General features: G+C 41.1%; 1 protein-coding gene across 1 annotated transcript in view; it reads right to left on the bottom strand.

The window, feature by feature from the left end:
- Positions 1–27,724, bottom strand: part of LOC129702605 (male-specific lethal 3 homolog) — a 42,619-nt gene that overhangs the window by 2,313 nt on the left and 12,582 nt on the right. The window contains 9 exon segments of the mRNA XM_055644410.1: positions 108–207; positions 4,076–4,176; positions 4,792–5,057; positions 12,479–12,634; positions 13,484–13,633; positions 15,599–15,741; positions 16,298–16,425; positions 23,037–23,137; positions 24,149–24,244. Coding sequence (XP_055500385.1) covers positions 108–207; positions 4,076–4,176; positions 4,792–5,057; positions 12,479–12,634; positions 13,484–13,633; positions 15,599–15,741; positions 16,298–16,425; positions 23,037–23,137; positions 24,149–24,244 — 1,241 coding nt within the window.

Genomic DNA, 27,724 nt, shown 5'->3' on the forward strand with positions numbered 1-27,724 from the left:
TTCTGAAATTTAAATATAGATTATTTTTCCACTTTGAACAAACATATATTGAAGTTTAATACATTTTTTCATCCAATTTCACTGAATATAAAATCTGTAAATCGTACCAAACAGTCGCAAAAGATGCTGAGCTCCATAGATGTAAGAGGGCGCAGGAGGTTGTTCAGTTAATGGGTAATTATCTGGCATCATTTTCCAAGATAATACCTATTAAACCCAATATGAAAAAAAAAAAATCACAATCACATGCTTTTGCTGATTCAATTTATTTTTTAAATTACAAAACCACGTCACTTTTCATTCCTGCAATTGTAATGTAGTCACTGGCGGTTTTCTTTTCTGTTCAATCATCCACAGGATATGGTCCTCACAGACAAGGTTGACATTTATTGACCTTCCCAATTGCCTCTGAACAGAGCAAACAAACGTGACTGTGGAAGGGTATCGACCCGAAACGTCACCCATTCCTTCTCTCCAGAGATGCTGCCTAATCCGCTTAGATACTCCAGCATTTTGTGTCTGCCTCTGAACAGAGATGGCACTTAGAAGATAAATGCAAAAGGGATGTGGTCACATTTGGCAAGCTGGATAAAGATGTCAGATTTATTTTCCTGCAGCACATCAGTGAACCAGATGGGCTTGCAAAGGCTGTCAGTGCTGGAGTAACTCAGCAGGTTAACTCAGCAGATAGTAGCAGCTTCATGTTTTACACTGAAACTAGCCTTCATTTTTAATTGCAAATTTAAATTGCTTTAATGTAAATTCCTCATGTGCAATGGTGGAACTGAAACTCACATCTCTAAATCATTTATATTAACCACAGGCTGCTGAGTCCAGTAAACTAAACACTACACCACTCTGTACATCATACTTTATGCCCAAATGATTCATAATTAATTATGTTCAAGGTTCAGTTCACTTAGTCCTAAACATCAATGCATTGCCATATGTAACCTAGCATAAGAGTTTGGTCTTTAATGCAGAGAAAATAAACTTTAAAAATATTGTAACAGTATTGGGGACTGTTCTGATGGGATGGCCGTCACTTGAATTGAATTTCACATGCAGGTAGACTGCGAAAATTAGGTTGTTACTGGATTCCGAGAGGGAATTTGTCGAGTGTCTGCAAGACAGTTTCTTAGAGTAGCAAGAATGGGATATTGGGCCGCTGGAAAATTATGCAGAATTGATAATGGGGAATAAAGAAATGGCAGATGAATTGAATAAGTTGTTTGCATCAGCCTTCACAGTGGAAGACATCAGTAACATGCTTGAAATTCGGGGGAGTCAGGTGGTGGAAGTTATTGGAATGCCTATGGAGAAGGTGCTTGGGATGCTTAAAGGCCTGAAGGTGGAAAAGTGGGAAGATGGGCTGATTGCTTGGGTACTGAAAGAGGTGGCTTTAGAGATTGTGGAGGCATTGGCTGTAATCTTTCAAGAATCACTAGAGTGAGGAGTGGTTCCAGACGATTAGAAAATTGTAAATATAACTTTGCTGTTCAAGAGGGAGTGAAGCAGAAGAGTGAAAAACAATAGTTGGTAAGATTTTAGAGTCCATTATAAAGCATGAGGTTTGAGTACTTATAAGTACACAATAAAATAGGTCGAAGTCAGCATGATTTTGTGAAAGGGAGATCTTGCCTGACGAACCTTTAACTTGGAATATTCTTGATTAGTACGGGTGTCAAGGGTTATGGGGAGAAGGCAGGAGAATATGGTTGAGAGGAAAAGATCGATCAGTCATGATTGAATGAGTAAACTTGATGGGCCAAATGGCCTAATTCTGCTGCTAGACCTTAAGTAACATTTTCAAATAGTTGTTCTTCTGCAGAAAAACTAAATAGCAATACTATCCAGAAGGACTTAGAAACATAGAAATTGTGTTCAATTCTGCAATTTCCCCAACTCCAACAGACATACTTAAAAACAAATACAGGTGCACAACCTTTTATCCGAAAGCCTTGGGACCAGCCACTTCTCGGATCTCGGAATTTTTCGGATTTCCGAATGGAAGATTTTTAGCGTAGATTAGGTAGGTAGCACAGGCGGAGCTGGGGAGTCTGGAGCAGCTGCCTCCTCCCCGGAGACTGGGGAATCATTGTAAATCATTGCTTAAATGTTAGTCAGTTCGTTTGGAGGGATTTTATGTGGTGGGGGGGGGGGGGGGGGGGGGGGGGGTGAAGGGGGAAACTTTAATTCTTAGTCCCCTACCTGGTCGGAGAGGCGGGGAGCAGGCAATGCCTTACCGGGTCGCCGTGCAGTAAGCTCCGGAGCACTGTGGCCGCCGACTCCCAACATCGCGGAGCTGGGGCTGCGGGCGGCCGGCCGCGGGCGGCGCTGGATTTGGAGCACCGCGCAGCCAGGGGTAGAGTTGCCAGGGTCGGAGCTACAACCGGCGCCGCCCGCGGCCAGACGCCCGCAGCCCCAGCTCCGCGATGTTGGGAGTCGGCGGCCACAGCGCTCCGGAGCTTACTGCACGGCGACCAGGTAAGGCATTGCCCGCTCCCCGCCTCTCCGACCAGGTAGGGGACTAAGAATTAAAGTTTTCCCCTTCACCCCCCCCCCCCCCCCCTTCACATAAAAGCCCTCCAAACTAACTGACTAACATTTAAGCAATGATTTACAGAGGTTTAAGTGTCTCCCCAGTCTCCGGGGAGGAGGCAGCCGCTACAGTAGTACAGACCTGGGTTGACCGTGGGTCGTTTCGGGTCAGGTTTGGCGCCAAACGCGAGCTTTGGTGTGCAGACGACATCCTGGGAAAAATGTCCGGTTTTCGGAGCTTTTCGGTTTCCGGAACTCCGGATAAAAGGTTGTGCACCTGTAGCACCAAAATGTATGAAAATTATATGAAATGCTAGCTTTAGCTAATTTATACTTGCAGCCACATCTCTCCATTCAAATGGAAGAAGGTTAAATAAATTCTACGCAGGGAGCATAAAAATGTAAGAGATCTGTTGCAACCTTTTCTCTCACCAAACATGAAGAGTCCAGTATCAAAACAGAATCTTCAAAATATATCACAAAAATGTTGACCTTGTTGATCATACAGAAATTCCTATTAGCACCTAACTGGCAATACTTCCCTGAAAATGCTGAGTTACACTTTATAAATAAAAATAGAGACATCACAAAATCCAAATTTCAGTATCACAACACACTTACATTTCTGGTGCATGTAACCAGGTTTCAACACGTTCTTAATTCCCAAAGAATCCATTACAAAATTATTGTCACTGTCCACTAATGGCTCCATGCCTTTTTACTCCCTGAACACTGAACCTTCATCCAGCTACAATTCCTCCAAACCCTCTCTGCTCTTCAGACTCAAGGCCCACTTCTTATCCTACCTTCTGTCCCACAAAAAATATAGTTGTGATTAAAATTTAAACCATCTCAGGCTATAATTCAGAATCATCTTCATAACAAAGTTCCTCTTCCAGGGTTTAACCTCAAAGTTCTATTCATGTACTCAACATATCTGTGGATTGGTGTTTTTCCAAAAATACTTGAGTACACCCGGAAGGCAAATCTTCTCTCTTATCTCTATAGCAGATCCTTGTTAGTTGCAGATAAACGTTCCGGAATTTGACTTTTAAACAAAGCATCTTAGTGTAAGCTTATGATATTGTTGGCTTCTGGTAATGGGATTGAATTGAAGGATGGATTGTTTCAAAGGGAGAAGGAATACGGCAAGTTTGAAACAAGGTCCGTAGTTTTACTTTAAATACGGCAAGATGGCGCCCAACGCAGGTGATTATTTGTGTGCTAGTCACAGACGTGTATCTGCAATCACACATTATAAATCGCTCCACACTTGCAAATCTCTACCCCAACAGCAACATTTCTTACTTTTGGACTTTACTGGCTTTATCTTGAACCAAACGTTTTTCCCTACTCATGTATCTGTACACTGTGAATGGCTTAATTGTAATCATGTATAATATTTCCGCTGACTGGTTAGCACGCAACTAAAGCTTTTCACTGTACCTCGGCGCACGTGACAATAAACTAAACTAAACCAACAAACTATTGCGTGCATTTACCAAGTCAAGATAAAGACACAAATGAACCATACCTCGTTTAATTCATTACTTCTTCTGCCATCAAACACTGCAACACCTTCTTTACTGGGTGTGAGGGCGACAGGAGATGAACTCCCACTGTGGACAGGAGTTTCTTTAAAATACATTCAAACAAAACAAATATTAAGTAGTATTTCTTCAAAAAATACCACAAAGAGAAATTATAAACTATTTTCATGCACAATCCTTCAGTTACTCACAACCCTCCAGTTTAAATGCACAATTTCCAGTTAATACATCCCATAGAAGAAAATGACAAAATATTATTTATATTATATTATTTAAATAAAATTGTCAAATATACGTCAGAAAACAGAATTTAACTCATTCACCACAAAAAGCTACACCAGCGATTACCTATTGGAAAAATATTACATTTTCATCACTATAATGCTGTTCAGCCATGATAGTCATAGCTGATCAAGCAGACCATTCAGAGTACTATTACAGGTAAATGAAAAGAAGAGTTGCTTCCATCATTCTGGACTAGATTCAAATCCATTAATCTGACACTGTTGTTTAGTTCTGACCCAACCTAAAATAATAATTCACTACAATGTTGCAGGTGTTAAAATCACTTAAATATTTATACATTATCTCTGCCACCAGTAGGGACATTTCATAAATGAATGCACTGTCCTGCTAACACAACAATATTCCTGTGTACATCGAGAAAATTAGTTTCTAGATTAGAATACAGAATACTTACTTTTTTCTAAATGTAAAAGTAATCTGGGCATTTGAGTAGCAGTTTCATAAAACCGGCGTTTTGATTGAGGAGATGCACTGCTTTCAGACAATCTATCACAGCCTGAAGCATGCCTTGTGGATCGCCTCAACGAATGAATGGATTCAGGATCAATCCTCCGTCTCTTTGGTGTTGAAGAGTCTCCCAACAATGGCTGGCTGTCTGTGGATTGAGGTGTTGATGGGTTCAGAAGAGGAGGGGGGCTCGGTGAATGTTCCTTCGGAGGTCTAGAAAAATAAAAATACAGTGAGCGACTTATCATTTGATATCGAACACAAATTATTTCAGTGTTAAAAGCATCACAAAAAATAAAGTAACAAGACAGACAACTTAATGGAGATCGTCAACAGTACGCCTTGCTGGATTATGTTTACCTCAAATTAAGACGGAATTATTATGCACAACCTTAAAAGTTCCTAAACAAAAAATCCCTGCTTGTGACTTTTGTTCAGCCAAGTTGTTTTCCTACTGTTTAACAGTGAAAAGTCCAGCTTTTCTTTATCCAAATCAGAGTAAAAATGTAACCTACCTGAAAAATTTGAACTGAATGCTTCTACTGCCCTATTCCCTTTCCACAATCTCCACTCCTCCCTGGATGGAAATATTTGTGCAATTTGCCATTAAACAATATGACAATTTTTGTTTGACCCACTGTGGCAAAGCACACCTATCTCTGAATACAAGAATAATATCGCATAACTCTACCCTCTTTAAAAATGTTAATGATTCTTCATCACCATCTGACTAACTGTAGGAAAGATTGCTTCCATACCTGCCTTATCAAAAAGGCTTCTTTCTAAAAAAGGTTCTATTGCATCTTCTTGGCTTTTACTGGAACATTGATTAATAACCAATACCCTGGCACTGTCACTTCTGGAATCAGCAGCAAAATAAGCTTTTAAATATAGATTTTTTCTGAAAACATACAATTAAGTCATGTGATAGGAGCAAAATTAGGTTATTTGGTCCATCAAGTCCACTCCACAATTCAATCATGGCTGATCTATCTCTCCCGTCTAACCCCAATCTACCCATAACCCCCGTCACCTGCACTAATCAAGAATCCATCTATCTCTGCCGTAAAAATATCCATTGAATTGGCCTCCACAGCCTTTTGAGGCAAATAATTTCACAAATTCATCACCCTCCGACTACAGAAATGTTTCCTCATTTCCGAAAGGAACGTACTTTAATTCTGAGGCTATGACCTCAAGTCCTAGACTCACCCACTAGAGGAAACATCCTCTCCACATCCATCCAAGCCTTTCACTATTTGGTAAGTTTCAATGAGGGCTCCCTCATCTTTCTAAACTCCAGCGAGTACAGGCAAGTGCCATTAAATGCTCATATGTTTACCCACACGTTCCTGGGATCATTCATGTAAACCCCCTCTGGACAGTCTGCACAGCCAGCACACACTTCCACGGATATGGTGTCCAAAATTGCTCACAATACTCCAAATGCAGCCTGAGCAGTGCCTTACAGAACCTCAGCATTACAGGCACCAGCAATGTGCCTGAAATTCAAGAACCAGGGGGTGGAAGTTAGTATTTTAGCCCTCTTGAAATAAATGCTAGCATTGCGTTTGCCTTCCTCACTACCGATTCGACTTACAAATTAACTCATTAATTAACAAGAGAGAATCTTGCATTTGCACTCCTTTTGTCCTTTTGCACTTCCGATTTCTGGATTTTCTCCACATTTAGAAAATAGTCTGCACCTTTGTTCCTACTACCAAAATGCATGACTCCACACTTTGCCACACTATATTCCATCTGCCACTTCTGTGGCCACTCTCCCAACATGTCCAAGTCCTTCTGCAGAGTCCCTGTTTTCTCTACACCACCTGCCCCTCTACATATTTTCATACAGTCTGCAAACTTGGTCATAAATCCTTCAAACCTGTCATCCAAATCATTAATATACAACATGAAGAGTAGCGGTCCCAGCACCGACCACTGCAGAACTCTGCTAGTCATTGGCAGTCATCTAGAAAAAGCCCCCTTTATTGCCTTCTGCCATCCAGCCAACCTACTATCCATGCTAATATCTGCCCTTCGATACCATCTTCCTTAGCCGTCTCACGTGTAGCACCTCATCAAAGGCTTTCTAAAACCATATGCTGGTTTAAGCCAAAAAGCTGGAGTAACTCAGCGGGAGAAAAGGAATATGTGACGCTTCGGGTCTAGACCCTTCGTCAGAATGCTCCTTTGTCTGTCCTGCTATTTATTCTTCAAAGAATTCCAGATTCGTCAGGCAAGATCACCCCTTCACAAAACCATGCTGATTTCGGCCTATTTATTCATGAACTTCCAATACTCTGTAATTTCATCCTTTATAATGGACTCCAAAATCTTACCAACCACTGAAGTCAGACTAACCGGCCTATAGTTCCCACTATTCTGCTTTGCTCCCTTCTTGTACAGCGGGGTATTATTGGCAATATTATCCACTCCTGACTCTAGTGATACTTGACATAGTACTATCAATGCCTCCACAATCTCTAAAGCTGCCTCTTTCAAAACCCTACGGTGCTGTCCATCCGGTCCAGGTGACGTCCACCTTTAGCCCTTTCAGCTTCCAAGCACCTGCTCCCGAGGAATAGCCACTCGCTAACTTCCACCCCCTGGCTCTTGAATTTCAGGCACATTGCTGGTGTCTTCCACTGTGAAGACTGATGCAAAATAAATATTCTATTCCTCTGCCATTTCTCTATTCCCCATTATCACTTCTTCTGCATCATTTTCCAGCGGTTAAATGTCCTCTTAATATCTGAAGAAACTCTTGCTATCCTCTTTTATGTCATTGCCTAGCGCATCTTTCATCTTTTCTCCCTGTATTGCCATTTTAGTTACTTCTGTTGATCATTAAAAGGTTCCCATTCCTCTGGCTTCCCACTAATCTTTGCAAGGTTAGAAACATTGAAACATAGAAAACAGGTGCAGGAGTAGGCCATTCAATATGATCATGGCTGATCATCCAGAATCAGTACCCCGTTCCGGCTTTCCCCCCATATCCCTTGATTCCCTTAGCCCCAAGAGCTAAATCTAACTCTCCCTTGAACATATCCAGTGAATTGGCCTCCAGGCAGAGAATTCCAGATTCACAACTCTATGGGTGAAAACGTTTTTCCTCATCTCAGTCCTAAATGGCCTACCCCTTATTCTTAAACTGTGACCCCTAGTTCTGGACTCCCCCAACATCGGGAACATTTTTCCTGCATCTACCCTATCGAATCCTCTAAGAATTTTATATGTTTCTACAAGATCTCCTCTCATCCTTGTAAATTCCAGTGAATACAAACCCAGTTGACCCATTCTTTCATCATCCGTCAGTCCCGCCACCCCAGGAATTAATCTGGTGAACCAACGCCGCACTCCCTCAATAGCAATAATGTCCTTTCTCAAATTGAAGACCAAAATTGCACACAATACTCCAGATGCGGTCTCACCAGGGCCCTGTACAACTGCAGTAAGACCTCCTTGCTCCTAAACTCAATTCCTCTCGCAATGAAGGCCAACATGCCATTAGCTTTCTTCACTGCCTGCTGGATCTGCATGCTTACTTTCGGTGACTGATGTATAAGCATACTCGGGTCTTGTTGCACCTCCCCTTCTCCTAATCTGACACCATTCAGATAATAATCTGCCTTCCTATTCTTGTCACAAAAGTGGATAACCTCACATTTATCCACATTATGCTACATCTCCCATGCTTCTGCCAACTCACCCATCCTATCCAAGTCACCCTGCAGCCTCATAGCATCCTCCTCGCAGCTCACACTGCCACCCAGCTTTGTGTCATCCGCAAACTTTGAGATGTCACATTTAATTCCCTCGTCTAAATAGTTAATATATATTGTAAACAATTGGGGTCTCATCACCGAGCCTTGTGGCACCCCAACTAGTCACTGCCTGAATTCTGAAAAGGACCTGTTAATTCCTACTCTTTGCTTCCTGTCTGCCAACCAGTTCTCTATCCATGTCAATACCCTACTCCCAATACCATGTGTTCTAATTTTACACACTATCTCTTGTGTGGACCTTGTCAAAGGCTTTTTGAAAGTCCAGATACACCACATCCACTGGCCCTCCCTTATCCATTCCACTTGTTATATCCTCAAAAAAATCCAAAAGATTAATCAAGCATGATCTCCCCTTCATAAATCCATGCTGACTTTGACCGATCCCCAAATGCGCTGCTATAACAGCTTTAATAATTGACTCCAGCATCTTCCCCACTACCGATGTAAGGCTAACCATAATTCCCCGTTTCTCTCACTCCTTTCTTACAAAGTGGAGTTACATTGGTTACCCTACAGTCCACAGGAACTGATCCAGAGTCGAGAGATTGTTGAAAATTGATCACCAATGCATTCCACGATTTCTAGGGCCATCTCCTTGAGTACTCTGGGATGCAGACCATCATGCCCTGGGGATTTATCTGCATTCAGTCCCACCAGTTTACTCAACACCATTCTCTAACTAATGTGGATGCCCTTCAGTTCCTCCCTCCCACTAGATCCTCAGTCACCTAGTATTTCTGGGAGATTATTTGTGTCTTCCTTAGTGAAGACAGAACCAAAGTACTTGGTTAACTGTTCTGCCATTTCTTTGTTTCCCAATATAAATTCACTTGTCTCTGACTGCAAGGGACCTACATCCGTCTTCACTAATCTTTTCCCATTTTACATACCTAAAGAAACTTCTACAGTAACATTTTATATTCCACGCAAGCTTTCTTGCAATGCTCTTTGTTGCCCCTTGTTGATGAACCTCTTTGTCCTCCTCTGTTGAGTTCTAAATTTCTCCCACTCCTCTGGTTTCTGCTTCTTCTGGCCAATTTATATGCCTCTTCCTTGGCTTTAATATTATCCTTGACTTCCCCCGTCAGCCACGGTTGCGCCGCCTTCCCAGTTTTATTTTTTCGCCAGACAGGGATGAACAATTTCTGGAGTTCATCCGTGCATTTTTGAAAATCTTCACCATTGCATCTCCACCGTCAACCCTTTAAGTATAATTTGCGTCTATCCTTGCCAATTCCCATCTCATACCTTCAATGTTTTCTTTATTCAAGTTCAGGACCCTAATCTCTGAATTAACCGTGTCACTCTCCATCTTAATGCAGAATTCCACCATATTATGGTCACTGTTGCCCAAGGGGCCTTGCACAACAGGATCGCTAACTAATCCTTCCTCATTACACAATACCCTGCCAGTCAGTTCCCATACATATTGGTTTAAAAATCCATCCCATATACATTCCAGGAAATCCTCCTCCTCAGCACTGTTACCAATTTGGTTGGCCCAATCTATATGTAGACTAAAGTCACCCATGATAACTGCTGTACCTTTGCTACACGCATCCCTAAATCCTGCTTGATGCTGTCCCCAACCTCCCTTCTGTTGTTTGGTCGTTTGTATACCACTCCAACAAGTGGTTTCTGTCCTTTGCTATTTCGCAGTTCTACCCATACCGATTCTACAGCATCCAAGCTAATGTCTCTCCTATTATATGCGTTCTCTTTAAGTTTTATGCTGCCCTTGACTTCCCTTGTCAGCCAGTCGCCTCATTCTCCCTGATGATCATGCATCTTCCAAATTATTCCCAGAAATTCCTGCCATTGCTATTCCACTGTCATTCCTGCTAGGGTCCCTTTCCAGTCAACTTTGAACAGCTCCTCTACTATGCTTATATTCATTGACCTGGGCGATGAAACAAAGCATATCATAAGCCTTCTTTACCACTATCTGCTTGTGCAACTCAAAGGATAGAATACTATATTGTTGGAGATATCATTCAACGTTGAAATATTAAAGCATTTAGTTGTAATTAAAGATTTGATGGCACTATCTGAAGTAGTAAATCTTGAGTATTAAAATTAAAATGGAATCAATATTGACACCGTTTATGTAGGTGATGCAAGGGAATCTCATTGAAACATTTAAGATTGGTAAGGGTTTGGATACGCTAGAGGCAGGAAACATGTTCCCGATGATGGGGAGTCCAGAACCAGGAGCCACAGTTTAAGAATAAGGAGTAAGCCATTTAGAACGGAGACGACAAAACACTTTTTCTCACAGAGAGTTGTGTAGCAATGTTACAAAATTTTGAGATTTTAAAAATCATGTCTTTAATTTATCCCATCAGATAAAGCATAAAAATAGGTTAAATTTGGCACCTAATTCACTTTCATATCTTCAGTATTAAAAAAGTTATGGCCATTTTCATACTCGGAAATTGGCAACTTGTTCCCTATTGCTTTTTCATTGACAAAAGCTGTGATCGAGAACATTTAAAAGGCCATAACTTTCTTAAAATTTAAGAGAACTGAAAGAAATTTTCAATTATAGATAGAAGCATTCTGAAACAAATATGAAACAATCTTACTTAGATGACTTGAAATTAAAGCATATAATTAATTAGTTACCTAATTGTAGCTAATTATAAAATTAAATTACTAGATCTAAACATCTAACCATTTCTTAAGAATAGATTAACATTTTTATATAGCCTAAGTGTCCAAATAACATTCACACAAGAATTCAGAATATAACATGATTTTTAAATCTCATTGTCATGGGTTTATAGGCCAAATGGAAGGAATTTAATGTTTAATACCTGTAAATTAATGGCCATTTAAATCAACTTGCCTGTGGGATTTTCTGGAACGGGACCATTTGGAACGTTGAGGATGCGGTGATTTAGTTCCCATATCTGCAGCAAATGCACTGCCGGTTCTTCGGGGAAAAAAATCACCGTTTCGCAACTTAAAATGTGAATTAAATGCATCTTAAGAAACACTTTTATACATAAAAATAAACTACTTTCTTTTACCTGCCCCCTACATAAAATCCGGCCCCGTTGTCGGCATTGACGGCCTCAGAAACTGATTTTAAAATCACTCCAGCGGTTAACTTGTCGGGCGAATTTAAAACAAAACCACACAGAACGGCCGTCGGAACGATTCTTTAGCAACATCTTGCACTCCAACAAATATAATCCAGGACCAGGTCGAAAAAAAACCCAGCGTTTTAAACCCCCCCCCTCTCAAACGCGCCAAAATCGCGCACACGGCCAGTGGCAGAATTGCAGGGCCGCTGAAGGTAAGTATTGTAACATACCTAAGTTGTGAGTGTGGAATTCTCTGCATCGGAGGGCGGCGGAGGCAGGTTCTCTGGATGCTTTCAAGACAAAGCTATATAGGGCTCTTAAAAATAGTCAAGGGATATGGGGAGAAGGCAGGAACGGGGTCCTGATTGGGGATGTTCAGCCATGATCACATTGAATGGCGGTGCTTGTTCGAAGGGCCGAATGGCCTACTCCTGCACCTATTGTCTATTGTGACCTGGTTACATTTCAACCACTATTTATGACCAAGATGCACGTTAACAATCTGCTGCATTTGTGGACAAATAAGCATACATTTCAAAAGGAACTTACTCTCTCTAAAGTGCTTCAATAGGGAATGTAGAAGCACTAAAGAAATATGGTTGCTGCTTTTTAAATAGTTTTTTTAGGAAGCCTGGCAATATAGCTCAGATATAAATACTGCACACTGATGAATAGTTAATTTACTCCAAACATATTTAAATAAAAGGATTGTTTTAATAATAATGTTCTCAGAGATACAATCTGTTTTCCTTACCTAATATGTGACAATGTTTCCTTGATTGGAACATAAAATTTGGATGAAGTAATCTTCTTGAATTGTGCATGCTCATACTGATAGAGCAGAATCATAGGCAGAGAAAAGTCAAATGTGATTCTTAAACCGTCCACCATTTCTTTACAAAGTTCAACACTGCAAAGGGAAAAACAGCAAAATTAAATAACAAGTGTCTGCCTACAAAGTGTCCACCCACCCTTTGCTTTCTGTACATAGCATTATGCTATTTTAATTCATAGTTTCATAGAAACATAGAAAATAGGTGCAAGAGGAGGCCATTCGGCACTTCGAGCCAGCACCGCCATTCATTGTGATCATGGCTGATCATTCCCAATCGATAACCCGTGCTTGCCTTCTCCCCATGTCCCTTGATTCCACTAGCCCCTAGAGCTCCATCCAACTCTCTCTTAAATCCTTCCAGTGATTTGGCCTCCACTGCCCTCTGTGGCAGGGAATTCCACAAATTCACAACTGGGTGAAAAAGATTTTTCTCAACTCAGTCTTAAATGGCCTCCCCTTTATTCTAAGACTGTGCCCCCCTGGTTCTGGACTCGCCCAAAATTGGGAAAATGTTTCCTGCATCTAGCTTGTCCAGTCCGTTTATCATGTTATATGTTTCTATAAGAATCCCCCTCATCCTTCTAAACTACAGTGAATACAAGCCTAGTCTTTTCAATTTTTCCTCATATGACAGTCCCGCCATCCCAGGGATCAATCTCGTGAACCTACGCTGCACTGCCTCAATCTGAATCAATAGTCCCAGCACCTCATTTAGATTCACCAATTGGATTGATGTACGCAATGCGTTCTGCTCTTAAGATCCCAGATCGCTACAGAGAATGGATTTATCAACCAGGGCTTCAATGCACAAGCCCATTTGAAGATGGTGGACATGTTTAAGTGCAATGAATGGCTAGACTTAATCTTTCACCATTCATAAAATCGAGCGCATTTGGAATTTCAAAAGTCATTAGTCACACTTACTTCTTCTCAGGTGGGATGTAATGAGGATTCATTGGAATCTGAGTGTTGCTTTGATGATGCCGAGATCTTTCATTGGCTGAAAAAGCCGCATTAATCGCAAAATGTTTCACGTAGGATTAGAATTGGCAAAATAAGAAATCAGACACATTCCCTCTTGTCTGGGAATGTATAGAATGGTGAATGCAAACACAACAAAATTAAGATAGATAAGGAAGCGCGGCAGTCTGGTTGAAAGATGAGAACGAATAATATCAAGATGCCCTTGGATTATGTTTGACGTATTAATCATCTGTTGCTGAGTAAGATTAACATAAATAAAAAGTACATTATGAGTAATTAAATAATTAATACCCATGTGGTAGATGGTAGTTATAGGAAAACATATAGCCAAGGACGGAATTTATTTTCATATAGTTGTATCTAACAAAAAATAATAGTTGTTTACTGCACAGTATAACTGTCGGCTAATTCTGCTGTGAAGTCAGAGAACTGGTGAGCAGTTCACTGCCGCCATCTCTCCATGAAATCATGCAATAAAATCTCTTGAAGCAAATCTCAAAGTCTCCACTTTTCCTTTCATTTCCCTCCAATTTATTTCTTTATTAGTATTTAAAACATCATTATAAACTGTGGTACAATGTACAAAATAACCAATGTCGATTTGAGTCATATCGACAATAGACAATAGGTGCAGGAGTAGGCCAACACTGCCATTCAATGTGATCATGGCTGATCATCCCCAATCAGTACCCCGTTCCTGCCTTCTCCCCATAACCCCTGACTCCGCTATCTTTAAATAGACAATAGATTCTGGATTAACCAGCTGTTAATTATGCAAGATTCTGGATTCACCAGCTGTTAATTATGAACTCAAAAAGAAACAAAAATGTAACAAGATATGCAAAGAATTTAATGTTACAGTACATTACAGTTTTGCCCAAAGATAAGATAATTCCAGATTTACAATATTTTGCTGTCATCAAATCCGCATAATACAATGCATATTAGTTCGACCTTTTCTCAAAACCAAAATACCTTGGATGCTGCAAATCTGATATCTTTTTTTTTTAAATGCTAAATACTTTCATAAGGTGAGGAATTACAAAAGGAGAACCATTTCAGAACCATTTTTCATGAAGCCCAGGAGAAGGATAAAATGGGTTAAGAAGGGTGGGAGGAGAGACAACAAGAGTTGGTTAATGACAGGATAGAGGGCAGCGCAAAGAAAATGGTAAACGAAAATGCCAATGGGAAAACCAGAATGATCTGAAATCATGACACCAATATAGAATAAATATTGAAAATGTAGATTACGTGAAATCGTAAATCTAAAAAGATGCAATATTTCAAAGAGCAATATTGGAGGCTAATGTGCTCAGTGAAATGGGGAATGGCGGCAGGCGCGGGCACACCGCGACGCCCTGTGTCTCCCTTTCAAGGGAGATGCTAAAAATGCATTTCGTTGTCTCTGTACTGTACACTGACAATGACAATAAATTGAATCATTTCGAATGTGATAGGTGACTGGCAGTTCAGGGTTAAGTTCAGAATGAACAGTAGTAATATGGTTGTCCAATGTATTAATTTCCCCCCAACAATCAGGAGGAGCTACCAACGCAATATACCAAATTGGAAACATTACAAGTAAAACACTTAATTCGGGAAAGTTTATGGGGTACTTGCAAAGGAATCGGATAGACGTTAAGGGGCAGATGCAGCACTCCATTGTAACATTGAATGGAAACACCCATGAAATGGTTTTCTTTCATTTGTTTTCTTAAAATAAAGAATCCAGAATTGAAGCTCTTTTAAAATGCAACAAATGACAAAAAAAAGTTGCTGCCATCCCAAAGATTAGTGGGAGATACTGCCTGTCCTGCTGAGTTACTCCAGAATTCTGTGTCTATCTTTGGTGTAAACCAGCATTTACAGCTCCTTCCTAAAGATCAGTGAGAACTGGTCCCTGTTTTAAAAAGTGCTCTGATCACTGAAAATTACAGATACAAATGAATAAACGCGAGTGCTTTTGGCAAACTTTACATTTCTAACACATCCCTTCATCATTCAAACTTGCCAAATGGCAACCCAAAAGTAGTTGCAAAAACAAAATGTCATATTTCACAAGTAAGTCTTACCTTTTTCCTTTTGTTGATATAATAGCAATCATCCTCTAATTTCTTCTTCAAAATTTCTGGAATTTCTATATTTATGCTTTTTTCGTCCATTTCTTTTTTCGAGCAAGTCTCTTGATCTTCCTTCTAGAATTTCAAGAAACAAGTTACATTATTTTAGTGCGATTCTTACAACTTCAAAGTTATTAATACATTAATCACTATAATCTTTGTATTTTCCTTAAACCTTGGTGAAGGATAGTAATTCATGGATACGGATTTTTAATTGCAGTTGCATTAAGCAATGTTGAATTAATGTGAACACCACCTTCTGAGCTTCAGTTTACTGGCAATAATCAATGGAAACCAGTCCACAGATAAAATAATTTGTGCACGAACATGTTGGATCTAACCAATTACCCACAAAAGCAATTGTGGGAATAATAATACGATTAAATTATTTTCAATTAAAATTCAATTACAAATGCATTCAACTTACAACCAGATGGCGAAAAACCATATTTCCAGATTTTTAATAAAATCTCCAACAAGTATTTTGTAATGTTCTGGAATGGATGGATAAAATTTACCAAATTGAACACCTTTCAGGCTGGTGTAAAGACCCATATCAATTACTCTGGTTCACACTCCATAGAAACAGTAATAGCTGCTGAGCACTTCCAATATTTACTTTTCTATTTACCATTTCTATTATCTCGTCTGGTTCACTGTCATCTTCACAGTCTAATAATTCTTCATCTGAACCATCTATATCGTCTTCATCGTCATCACCATCGTCCTCAACCTCATCAATTGAAGTAGCACTTAAAGCTTCAAAAGGGAAAAATATTCTAATGAAATCGTCAATCATATACATACAGGCCGTTAGTAAACTCAAGCTCAGAGTTTTAAATGACAAACTTTGCTTTAGGAACTCACACCACTGCTCTAGGAACATGTCCCATTATGAATAAAAGTCTGGCAAGATGCAATGAAAACTGATCATTACTCACAAAAAGCATAAATAGATTCATTTTATTCTCCAAGAATGCTCTAGCTTTGGCACCAAGTTCAGATTTAAGGTCCCTGAAGGTTGTACATATAAAGTTTATACTCACGACACAAGTCCATTCCTCATTTTCATTGAAATAGATCTGGCAGATAATATTAAGGATCCAAAATCCAAAATGATTTTATGCACATTAAATCAAAGAAGGTAATTAGAGAAAGAATAGAATTCCTCAGAAACCTAAGCGCTCATCTCTATGTGGAGTCACAGGAGATGGCAGGTCCTCAATGAGTATTTCTCCTCTGTTTTTACCATGGAGAAAGACATGAAGGTGGGGAACTTGGGACAGTTAATAGATATGTCTTGAGGAGAGTCATAATTTCAGTTAAGGTGGTACTAAGGCATATGAAGATAGATAAATCTTCCAGGCCTGATCAGGGTGGCTGAGATATACAAATCATCCTTGGACACAGGTGAAGTGCCAGAAGACTGGAAGGTGGCTAATGTTGTGCCTCTATTTACGAAGAGCTGCAACGGAAATCCAGGGAACTATAGACCAGTGAATCTAACATCTGGGGTAGGCAAGTATTCAGAGGGATAATATATAGGTACTTGGATAGACAGTGGTTGATTAGGGATAGTTAGCATGGTTTTGTGCATAAAAGATAGTATAATACAAAACCGGTTATATTTTTTGAAGTAAATTAAAAAGGTTGATGAGGGCAAAGCCGTAGATGTTGTCTATATGGACTTGAGCAAGGCATTTGGTAAGGTTTAATATAGTCGGCAGCTCTGTAAAATTAGATTGCATGGGAGCCAGGGAGAAAGAATTGGCTTCATGGAAGGGAGCAGAGGGTGATAATAGAAGGTTATTTTTTAGACTGGAGGCCTGTAACTCGTGGTGTGCATCAGGGATCCATTCTGAGCTCATTGGTGATTGTGGTTTATATCAACAAATTGAATGAGAAGGAAGATGGCAGACGACTCTAAAGTCATAAATAGTGAATTTTTTTATCAAAAATTACAGCAAGATCTTGCAGTCAGGCACATAGGGTGAAGAATGGTTAATGTAGTTTAATGCAGATATGTGCAAGACAGGCATTTTGAGCAGTCAAACCAGGACAGGACCTCCACATTGAATGACAGGACCCTGGGGAATGTTGTGGAACAGAGGGTTTTAGATTTTAAAAATTTAATAGGAACCAGAGGGTCAACTTTTTCCACACAGAGGATGGTGGGTATATGGAAAGAGATACCAGAGGAGGTAGTTGAGGCAGGCACTATAACAACATGTAAAAGACATTTGGATAGGAAAGGTATATGGATAGGGAAAGTTCAGAGGGATAGGGCCAAACGCAGGCGTGGGATTAGTGTAGATGGGCATCGTGATCGGCATGGGCAGGTTGGGCCGAAGGACCCATTTCCAAGCTGTGACTCCATGAAATCATGAAACTGTAGTCATCGAGTACAAGGCAGCAACTCATCTTCTTCCTCTTCTTCAAACAATCAAAATAACAATGAGATGAGAACGTACATGGCATGATTAGCAAGTTCCTCGGAGGTGGCATTACAGGTAGATAGGGTGGTCAAAAAGGCTTTAAACACATTGACCTTCAGTCAGAGTACTGAGTTTAGAAGTTGGGAGGTCATGTTGCTGTTCTACAGGATGTTGGGGAGGCCACATTTGGAGTATTGCATTCAGTTCTCAGCACCAAGTTATAGGAAGGATGTTGTAAAGTTGGAAGGGGTATGGTGAAGATTTACAAGGATGTTGCCAGGACGCGAGGGTCTGAGCTATGGGCAGAGGTTGATCAGGCTGGGACACTATTCCTTGGAACACAGGAGGATGACAGGTGATCTTTTTAAGGTGTATAAAATCATGAGAATATTAGGTAAACGCACAGAATCGCTTGCCCAGAGTACAAGAAATCACAAACCAGTGAATATAGATTTAAGGTGAATGGAGATTCAATAGAAATCTGAGGGGTATCTTTTTTTGCACACAAAGGCCAGTGGGTTTATAGAAGTTACCAGAGGTAGCCGAGGCAAGGACTATCGCAATGTTTAAGAAACAATTAGACAGGTACATGGATAGGACAGGTTTAGAGGGATATAGGCCAAATGCAGGCAGGTGAGACTCGTGTAGATGGGACATGTTGGGCAAAAGGGCCTGCTTCCACACTGTACGACTAACAAAGGCTAAATTATGTATTAAAACAAAAAGATCACTGAGCTCAATTTAATATTTCTAATCTTTGATTCTCCTTGCTGTATAGATTTTAAATGATTAATATTTCATAGAGATTACAGATTTAACTTTCATTGAAATGTGTTTTATTGTATTTTTAAATCTACAATGGAAAATGGTCATTGAAGCAACTTAATAAAACTGATTTTCTTTGTGTGGAACGAATGTTCAAAATCTTCAATTTTGGGGATTAACACCGAAAAAAAAATTAATGGCTTTTGAAGCTTTTGCCTTGATGAATTCCGATAGTTTGATAAAGAGAAGGTGAAAGCGGTAGAGGCAAGAGGTAAAGAGTGCACTCATTTTAACATAATGTAGTACCAATTTTGGGGAACAAACCCGACAAAATCAGTCTCTACTCGACAGAGATTAGCATTTATAAAATTTCAGCCATGAAATACCAGGATATTTACACCAGGGTTCCAAAAGCTCTGAACAAATGCAGGTCATTTTCATTTGGGATTTTCATCGTTAGAGTTGTTGATTTCTATCGTTAAAATGTAATAGTAGAAATTCACATGTCGGTCACTAAATCAGCTGCTCGCATCACACATGCACCAAGGAGTCTGAAATTAGCATTAAATCACTCTCTTAGTTGCCAGTTGTACTTAAATCAGAATGTTAAAAGATTTTGTGCAGTTGTGCCACTAATCTACTTGGCTAATGTGCATCCCCGGTCAATTAAATGTAAACTACACCACCGGCCAGCACTTTTAAGCAAGTTAAGCACTTCACTCCAAGAGCTGACAAACGTGCACTGCTTCAATTCTAAATTAAACACTGCAGGTGCATGACATCCAAAGTAAAAAACAGTAAGTACAAGAAACGCTCAACAGCTCACATACTTGAAGCATTCTTCGTTTTGCTCCCTGCAGATGTTCCTTGACCGAAGATATTAAGAATATTTCCAGTAACTTCAATTTCAGTTGCCTTTCAGCTTACTTTACATACAGTGCCCTCCATAATGTTTGGGACAAAGACCCGTCATTTATTTATTTGCCTCAATTTGAGATTTGTAATAGAGAAAAAAAAAATCAGGTGGTTAAAATGCACATTGTCAGTTTTTATTAAAGGCCATTTTTATACATTTTGGTTTCACCATGTCGAAATGACAGAAGTGTTTATACATAATCCCCCCCATTTCAAGGCACCATAATGTTTGGGACACATGGCTTCATGGGTGTTTGTAATTGCTCAGGTGTGTTTAATTGCCTCCTTAATGCAGGTATAAGAGAGCTCTCAGCACTAGTCTTTCCACCAGTCTTTCCATCACCTTTGGAAACTTTTATTGCTGTTAATCAACATAAGGACCAAAATTGTACCAATGAAAGTCAAATAAGCCATTGTGAGACTGAGAAACAAGAATAAAACTGTCAAAGACATCAGCCAAACCTTAGGCTTACCAAAATCAACTGTTTGGAACATCATTAAGAAGAAAGAGAGCACTGGTGAGCTTACTAATCACAAAGGGACTGGCAGGCCAAGGAAGACCTCCACAGTTGGTGACAGTATAATTCTCTCTATAATAAAGAAAAATCCCCAAACACCTGTCCAACAAATTAGAAACACTATTCAGGAGTCAGGTGTGGATTTGTCAATGATCACTGTCGGTAGAAAACTTAATGAACAGAAATACAGAGGTTACACTGCAAGATGCAAACCACTGATTAACCACAAAAATAGGATGGCTGGGTTACAGTTTGCCAAGAGGTACTTATAAGAGCAACCACAGTTCTGGAAAAGGTTGTGGACAGATGAGACAAAGATTAACATATCAAAGTGATGGCAGGAGCAAAGTATGAAGGAGACTATCCGGCCCAAGATCCAAACCATACCACTTTGCCTGGACTGGGAAACACGTTGATGGGTGTTATGGCCTGGGCATGTATGGTTGCTGAAGGTACTGGCTCACTTATCTTCATTGATGATACAACTGCTGTTGGCAGTAGCATAATGAATTCTGAAGTGTATAGACACATCCTATCTGCTCAAACAAATGCCTCAAATCTCATTGGTTGGCAGTTCATTCTACAGCAAAACAATAATCTCTAACATACTGCTAAAGCAACACTTTTTCAAAGCTAAAAAATGCTCACTTCTTGAGTGGCGAAGTCAATCACCCAATCTGAACCCAATTGAGCATGTCTTTTATATGCTGAAGAGAAAACTGAACGGGACTTTCCCCCAAAACAAGCATAAGCTAAAGATGGCTGCAATACAGGCCTGGCAGAGCATCACCAGAGAAGACACCCAGCAACTGGTGATGTCCATGAATCGAAGACTTCAAGCAGTCATTACATGCAAAGGATATGCATCAAAATACTAAACATTGCTACTTTCATTTACATGACATTGCTGCGTCCCAAACATTACGGTGCCCTGAAATGGGGGGGACTATGTATAAACACTGCTGTAATTTCCACATGGTGAAACCAAAATGTATAAAAATGGCCTTTATTAAAATCTGACAATGTGCACTTTAACCACATGTGATTTTTTTTAATTAAAAATCTCAAATTGAGGAGTAGAGGCAAATAAATAATTGATGGGTCTTTGTCCCAAACATTATGGGGGGCACTGCACATAAAAAGTAGACTATCCGGCCCCTTGAGTTGCTCTTCTATTCAATAAGATCATGGTAACTATCAGATCAGCCAAAACATTCCTGTCAAACAAGATAGACACAAACAGCTGGAGTAACTCAGCGGGATCAGACAGCATCTCTGGAGAAAATTAGTATTCTTCTTCATACTGAGAGTCAGGGGAGAGGGAATTTGAAAGAAATAGAAGGTCCATAGAATTAAAATTCAAAGAATCTGGTTTCATTACCATTTCAGTCGAAGTCCCAAAGGTCCACAAACCCAAATTTTTTTTACCTCCCTTTAAATTTTTAAAAAGTGAGTCAGGGTTTTTTCACAAGACAAAGCATCCTTTCAATATCCCCCCCCGTCAGGACACGTCAGGACCTTATAAATGTCAATCAAGTCCCGTCACATTCCTAATTTCCAGCAGATATGAAGCACCAATGTGCAATCTTTCCTCCTAATGTCAACTTAATAATCCAAACAGATATCTTCACCGATTTAAATAAAACAAACGTGGGGTGCTGCGACCCCAGTTATTTACAATATATATTAACGACTTAGATGAGGGAATTAAATGTAACATCTCATAGTTGTGGATGACACAAAGCTGGGTGGCAGTGTGAGCTGCGAGATGGATGCTATGAGGCTGCAGGGTGACTTGGATAGGTTGGGTGAGAGGGCAGATAAATGGCAGATGTTTTAAAATGAGGATAAATGTGAGGTTATCCACCTTGAACAGGAAGGCAGATTATTATCTGAATGGTAGTAAAAGGGGAGGTGCAATGAGATCTGGGTGTGCATGTACATCAGTCACTGAAAATAAGCATGCAGGTGCAGCAGGCATGTTGGCCTTCATTGCAAGAGGATTTGAGTTCAGGAGCAAGGAGGTCCTACTGCAGTTGTAAAGGGCCATGGTGAGAGCGCTCCTGTAGTATTGTGTGCAATTTTGGTCTCCTAATTTGAGAAAGGACATTATTGATATTGAGGGAATGCAGCGTAGGTTCACCAGGTTAATTCCCGGGATGGCGGGACTGACATATGATACAATAATGGGTCGACTGGGCTTGTATTCACTGGAATTTAGAGGGATGAGAGAATATCTTATAAAAGCATATAACATTTTTTGAGGGATTGGACAGGCTAGATGCAGGAAAAATGTTCCTGATGTTGGGGGAGTCCAGAACCGGGGGGGGGGGGTCACAGTTTAAGAATAAGGGGTAGGCCATTTAGGACTGAGATGAGGAAAAACGTTTTCACCCAGAGAGTAGTGAATCTGTGGAATTCTCTGCCACAGAAGGCAGTGGAGGTCAATTCACTGGATGTTTTCAAGAGAGTTAGATTTAGCTCATCAGGCTAAAAGAATCAAGGGATATGGGGAAAAAGAAGGAACGGGGTACTGATTTTAGATGATCAGCAATGGCGGTGCTGGCACCTATACTCCTGCACCTATTTTTCTGTTTCTAAGTTTCTAAGGAACACAACCTGAAGTCACCGATTCCTTGTCTCCAGAGCTGCTGTCTAGTCCACTGAGTTACTCCAGCTTTTTGTGTCTATCTACGCTTTAAATAAAACAAATTTTGTTTGGCAAACAGATACTCACAGTTTTCATCATTCTCTTCTTTTTCATCAACAGGAAGACATTTTAGCACTGAGTCAACACCAGGCAGCCGGCAACGACGTGTCTTTTTCCCTTTGTTTTTCCTAATTGTATGAAAGTTAACATTAAACAAATCAGTCTAATTAATTCCATTAGGCTGTAGTTTGAAGAGTCCAAAGGTGTTTGTGGCATCAGATGTTAAGACATTGAAAGACTCACAAATGATGCACCTCTGAATTAAACAAACATAGCTATTACGGCACATAGTCAAACTTTTAAAAACAAGAGCACGATACAAAGGAATGATGCACATCCTTGATTGTTAAACTGTATTTGTTATACAAACCATGTTGTTTTTTTTCTCTTTACCACCTAGACACCAGTTAATATTTTTTATTATTATGTTTTGTTAACCTAGTTAACGTTTCTCATCAGTTGAATTCCAGCACAATGGCAGCTACATAAAATATCATTTATTTTTGGTGAACACTTGCATTGTTGCACACAGTTTGAAGAAAACTTTGGGAAAGTGGCGAGTGCTCTAAGGTACCCATTTCACAGCCATGTCGATGGGAGATAGAAATCTCTGAAGCAAGAGATTTCTGTATGCATGATGTAGTGAAGTTTCTGTTTCTGGCATTGCAATCCCTCAGGTGAAAGATTTATGAGGTATCTGACCAAGCAATTTGTCTTGAAAGATAAATGATAATTAATCTCTAAACAAAGCATTATTTGTGCAAAGGCCTTCAGTCACAATCAAACAAAAGAACTTTCATTAAATACTTTTGAATAATTCATGTTGTGGCTTTGTGCCGACTAGTTGCTACAAAGAGCACATGTACTCACCTTTTAAGCCCATTCTTACTGGGGACCAATTCTAATGCACTATATCTATGCCCATGGCAACATGTTGTATTGGAAATAAGCAGGGTAACACTTCATTCGTTTCTCAAACTTCAGTTCATTTATCCTTTAGACGGAACCTTGGAACCTCATACCAGATTTTTGATTAAAGATTTATTCAGTTATCTGACCAAGCAGCCTAGTATTTTCTATATACTTTGCAAATACTTTGGGGTATGTAACGATGCTTACATCACGTAAATTATTCTTACATGCGAGCCACAGCTTTCTTGGCCAATTTACGCTGTAATCTGCGATTCTCATCCGTGTCACGAAGTACATGATCTTCTGCTGCCCATCTATCCCAGCTAAAGACAGGAGGATAAAGACAGATACAAATAAAAAGGCAACAAAAAAAATCAAAAAGTTACAAAACTAAAATAAATTAACCCATTTAATACCATAAATCTATTATTAAATACAATACTGTAATTAACTTGGTTAGTTAAAGCATTAAAAGTGCAATTTGCAAAAGGGCTGCTCCTTTAGGATTAAAAACAATATGCAACACTATTTCAAGAAATTAAAAAAAAATTGATATACAATTGATAAAATATTAATTCAGTACAAAAGAGGCAAGTGTAGAAAAATATAAAACATTAGTTAAAATTTTATTTTCAAAATATCTTTTGCACTTTCAAATAATAATGTGCTCTATCCAAAAATATTCCAACAGAACAAAATCGTGGTCATCACGTCAGAATATACAGTTCATACAAAAAAACCCACACTGATTTGTCTTTTTTGATACACAGCATAATCTTTAGATTTCAACGCAGCCATTACAATTGTTCCAGATTCTCGTGAATCCACAGTACTGTTTAGAAACCAACATTGTTTTAGTATGTTCAGATGTGCAAAAAAATTCTAAAAGGCCTGTCCCATTTAGCCGTTTTTTTAGGCGACTGTCATAGTCGTAACAAGTCATCGAAAAACCGGCGACTGGACCCCCCCACGACAATGTCTACGCCAACCTACCACCTAGTCGACGCCAAACCACAGCAAGCTACCGACAACCGGCGACCCAATCGTCGCGACTTAGGACGTCCACCTACAACCCGCGACAAGCTACGACCCTGTCGGCGACAACTGAAGACAATTCAGTTGTCGGTGCCTGTCGCCGGTTGACATAGGTAGTCGCCAATGGAATTCACCAAAGTCAGCACTGGTGACAATCTGCATCACCTGGCGACAACCTGCATCACCTGGCGACAACTTGCATCACCTGGCAACAAGCTGCGACAGCACCTACGTCTGGAGAAGTCAAGCCATGCTCGCTGGCTTCAACCCACTGTCACCAAAATTTTTTTAACATGTTGAAAATCCAGCAGTGACCAGAAAGACGCTACAACTCTTTGGGCAACTGAGGAGACTACTCGCCACCATACAGGCGACACCCCGGTGGCCATGTAGTCGCCTAAAAAAGGTACTAAGTGGGACAGGCCCTTAAGACTAATAGAAAGATATTTATAATTTTTTGGATTAAAAAAAAAAAAATCAAAGAGCAACACCAATATCCCGTTTATAATTTGTAGCACAAATTCTCCAAATTATACAAACTGTCCAAACATTAAACTATCTAAAAGACTCTGAAATGCCAACATCAGCCTCTACCACCACCCCTGGCAGCAAATTACAGCCACTCACCAATTTAAGTGAAAAAAAGTTGATGCCTGATACTTCAAACAAGTTGAAATTCCAACTATTCATTAATTAACCAGCTTGATTATTTATTTCACCTGGACTTTATTGAAAAAAATGACTTAAACAGGAAATGATCCGTAATGAATAGAATAAACAATGTCAGATATAAACTGCATATGACTTCAACATCAAATATTCAAAACGCATCAATTTCCCCAATATAGGCCATGTACAATTTTTTTTAAAGAATTTATGCAAAAGAATCTCACATTAAAATGCCGGAGCGGATAGACTTAATGAAATTATGTCAACTAGCATCAGAGTGATCAAATTTACTTCCAATAATTGCCTTTAATATAGGTATGTTACAAAACCTACCTGAATCGCCATTGGGAATCTGCCCACTGCCAGGTCCGCGATTTTGGCGCTGTTTGGAGGAGGCGGGTTTAAAACGCGATTTTTACTAGGCTGTACTAATCGCAGATGTTCAGCCTAGTAAATCATTAACGAAAAATCGCTGCAAGACCCGGTCGCAAAAGGTATTATTAGTTTTATAGGCCTCGATAATATAGTTATTAATAGTTTAAAATTACTGTCTCATTCCGCAACCTCTCGCAGCCCCAGGGTTTTATAAAGCAAACAATTAAAGGTATGTACTGTAGTGCGTGGGTCTCAAAATGAGGCAAGTAGTCCGAAGTTTGAGAAGCACTTTACTTTATTTCCTCCCGGTTCAGGGGAAGACGAAACCAGGTAAAGATGGCACCCAAACCCTGCCTTTTATACCCTCCGGCTAAGGACCGCCTCCGGACTGCACCACTCCTGTGCCGAGGGGTTCGGCAGTATAATGGGACGACCCTTAGGAGCCGCCACAGGACCCCCCCCCCCCCCAGAACCAGAGGCACAAAATGCACCGGCGGGCGCACGACCCGGCCGGCCCGCGTGCGGAAGTCAGCAGATCCCGGGGCTTGCGGGGGCGTAGGTGGAGGGACAGGTCGAGGGACCGGCGGGAGGACAGGTGGAGGGACAGGTGGAGGGAGTCGTGAGGGGGGACGCCCTCGGGGCCGAGGTTGAGCAACCAGCACCGGCTGGTCAATGTCCAGGTGCGGCGGCTTTAAACGGTCAATCGACACGGCCTCCGGCCGGCCCCCCATGTCCAGGACAAAAGTCGACTGCCCGTGTTCCAGCATCCGGAACGGGCCCTCGTACGGCCTCTGGAGTGGCGTCCGGTGGGCATCACGGCGCAGGAAGACGTATGGGCAGTCCGTGAGGGCCATTGGCACGTGTGGGCGAAATGTTCCATGGCGGGACGTCAGGACAGGTGCGAGCCGGCCAACACGCTCGCGAAGGTGTTGAAGGGTGGAGGAGGGCGTTTCCTGCTGCTCCGGCGCCGATGGCACGAACTCCCCGGGCACTGTGAGTGTCGACCCGTACACCAGCTCCGCCGATGATGAGGCCAAGTCCTCTTTGGGAGCGGTCCGGATGCCCAGCATGACCCACGGCAACTCGTCCATCCAGTCCGGGCCGGTGAGTCGTGCCTTCAATGCCGCCTTCAGCTGCCGGTGGAACCTCTCCACCAGACCGTTAGCCTGCGGGTGGTAAGCCGTGGTGTGGTGCAGCTGCACCCCCAGCAAGCGAGCCATGGCTGACCACAGCTCGGAGGTGAACTGTGGCCCCCGGTCGGAGGAGATGTGCGCCGGCACCCCGAAGCGAGCAATCCAGTGCGCGGACAACGCACGAGCACACGTAGCCGATGAGGTGTCAGCCAACGGAATGGCCTCCGGCCACCGCGTGAAGCGATCCACCATGGTCAAAAGGTGGGTGATGCCCCGGGACGGTGGAAGGGGCCCCACAATGTCCACGTGGAGATGGTCGAACCGCCGGTGAGGTAGACCGAACTCCCGGAGAGGTGCGCGGACATGGCGCTGGATCTTTGCTGTCTGGCACGGGATGCAGGTGCGAGCCCAATGGGCAACTTGCTTGCGCAGACCGTGCCACATGAAGCGAGCTGCCACCAGTGCCGTTGTCGCCCGGATTGATGGGTGAGCCAGTCCGTGGATGACATCGAACACTCTCCGGCGCCAGGTGGCAGGGACGATGGGGCGCGGCTGACCGGACGACACATCGCACAGGATTGTCACACCCCC

The sequence above is a fragment of the Leucoraja erinacea genome, chromosome 13, assembly GCF_028641065.1.
Source record: "Leucoraja erinacea ecotype New England chromosome 13, Leri_hhj_1, whole genome shotgun sequence".
Taxonomy (NCBI): Eukaryota; Metazoa; Chordata; class Chondrichthyes; order Rajiformes; family Rajidae; genus Leucoraja; species Leucoraja erinaceus.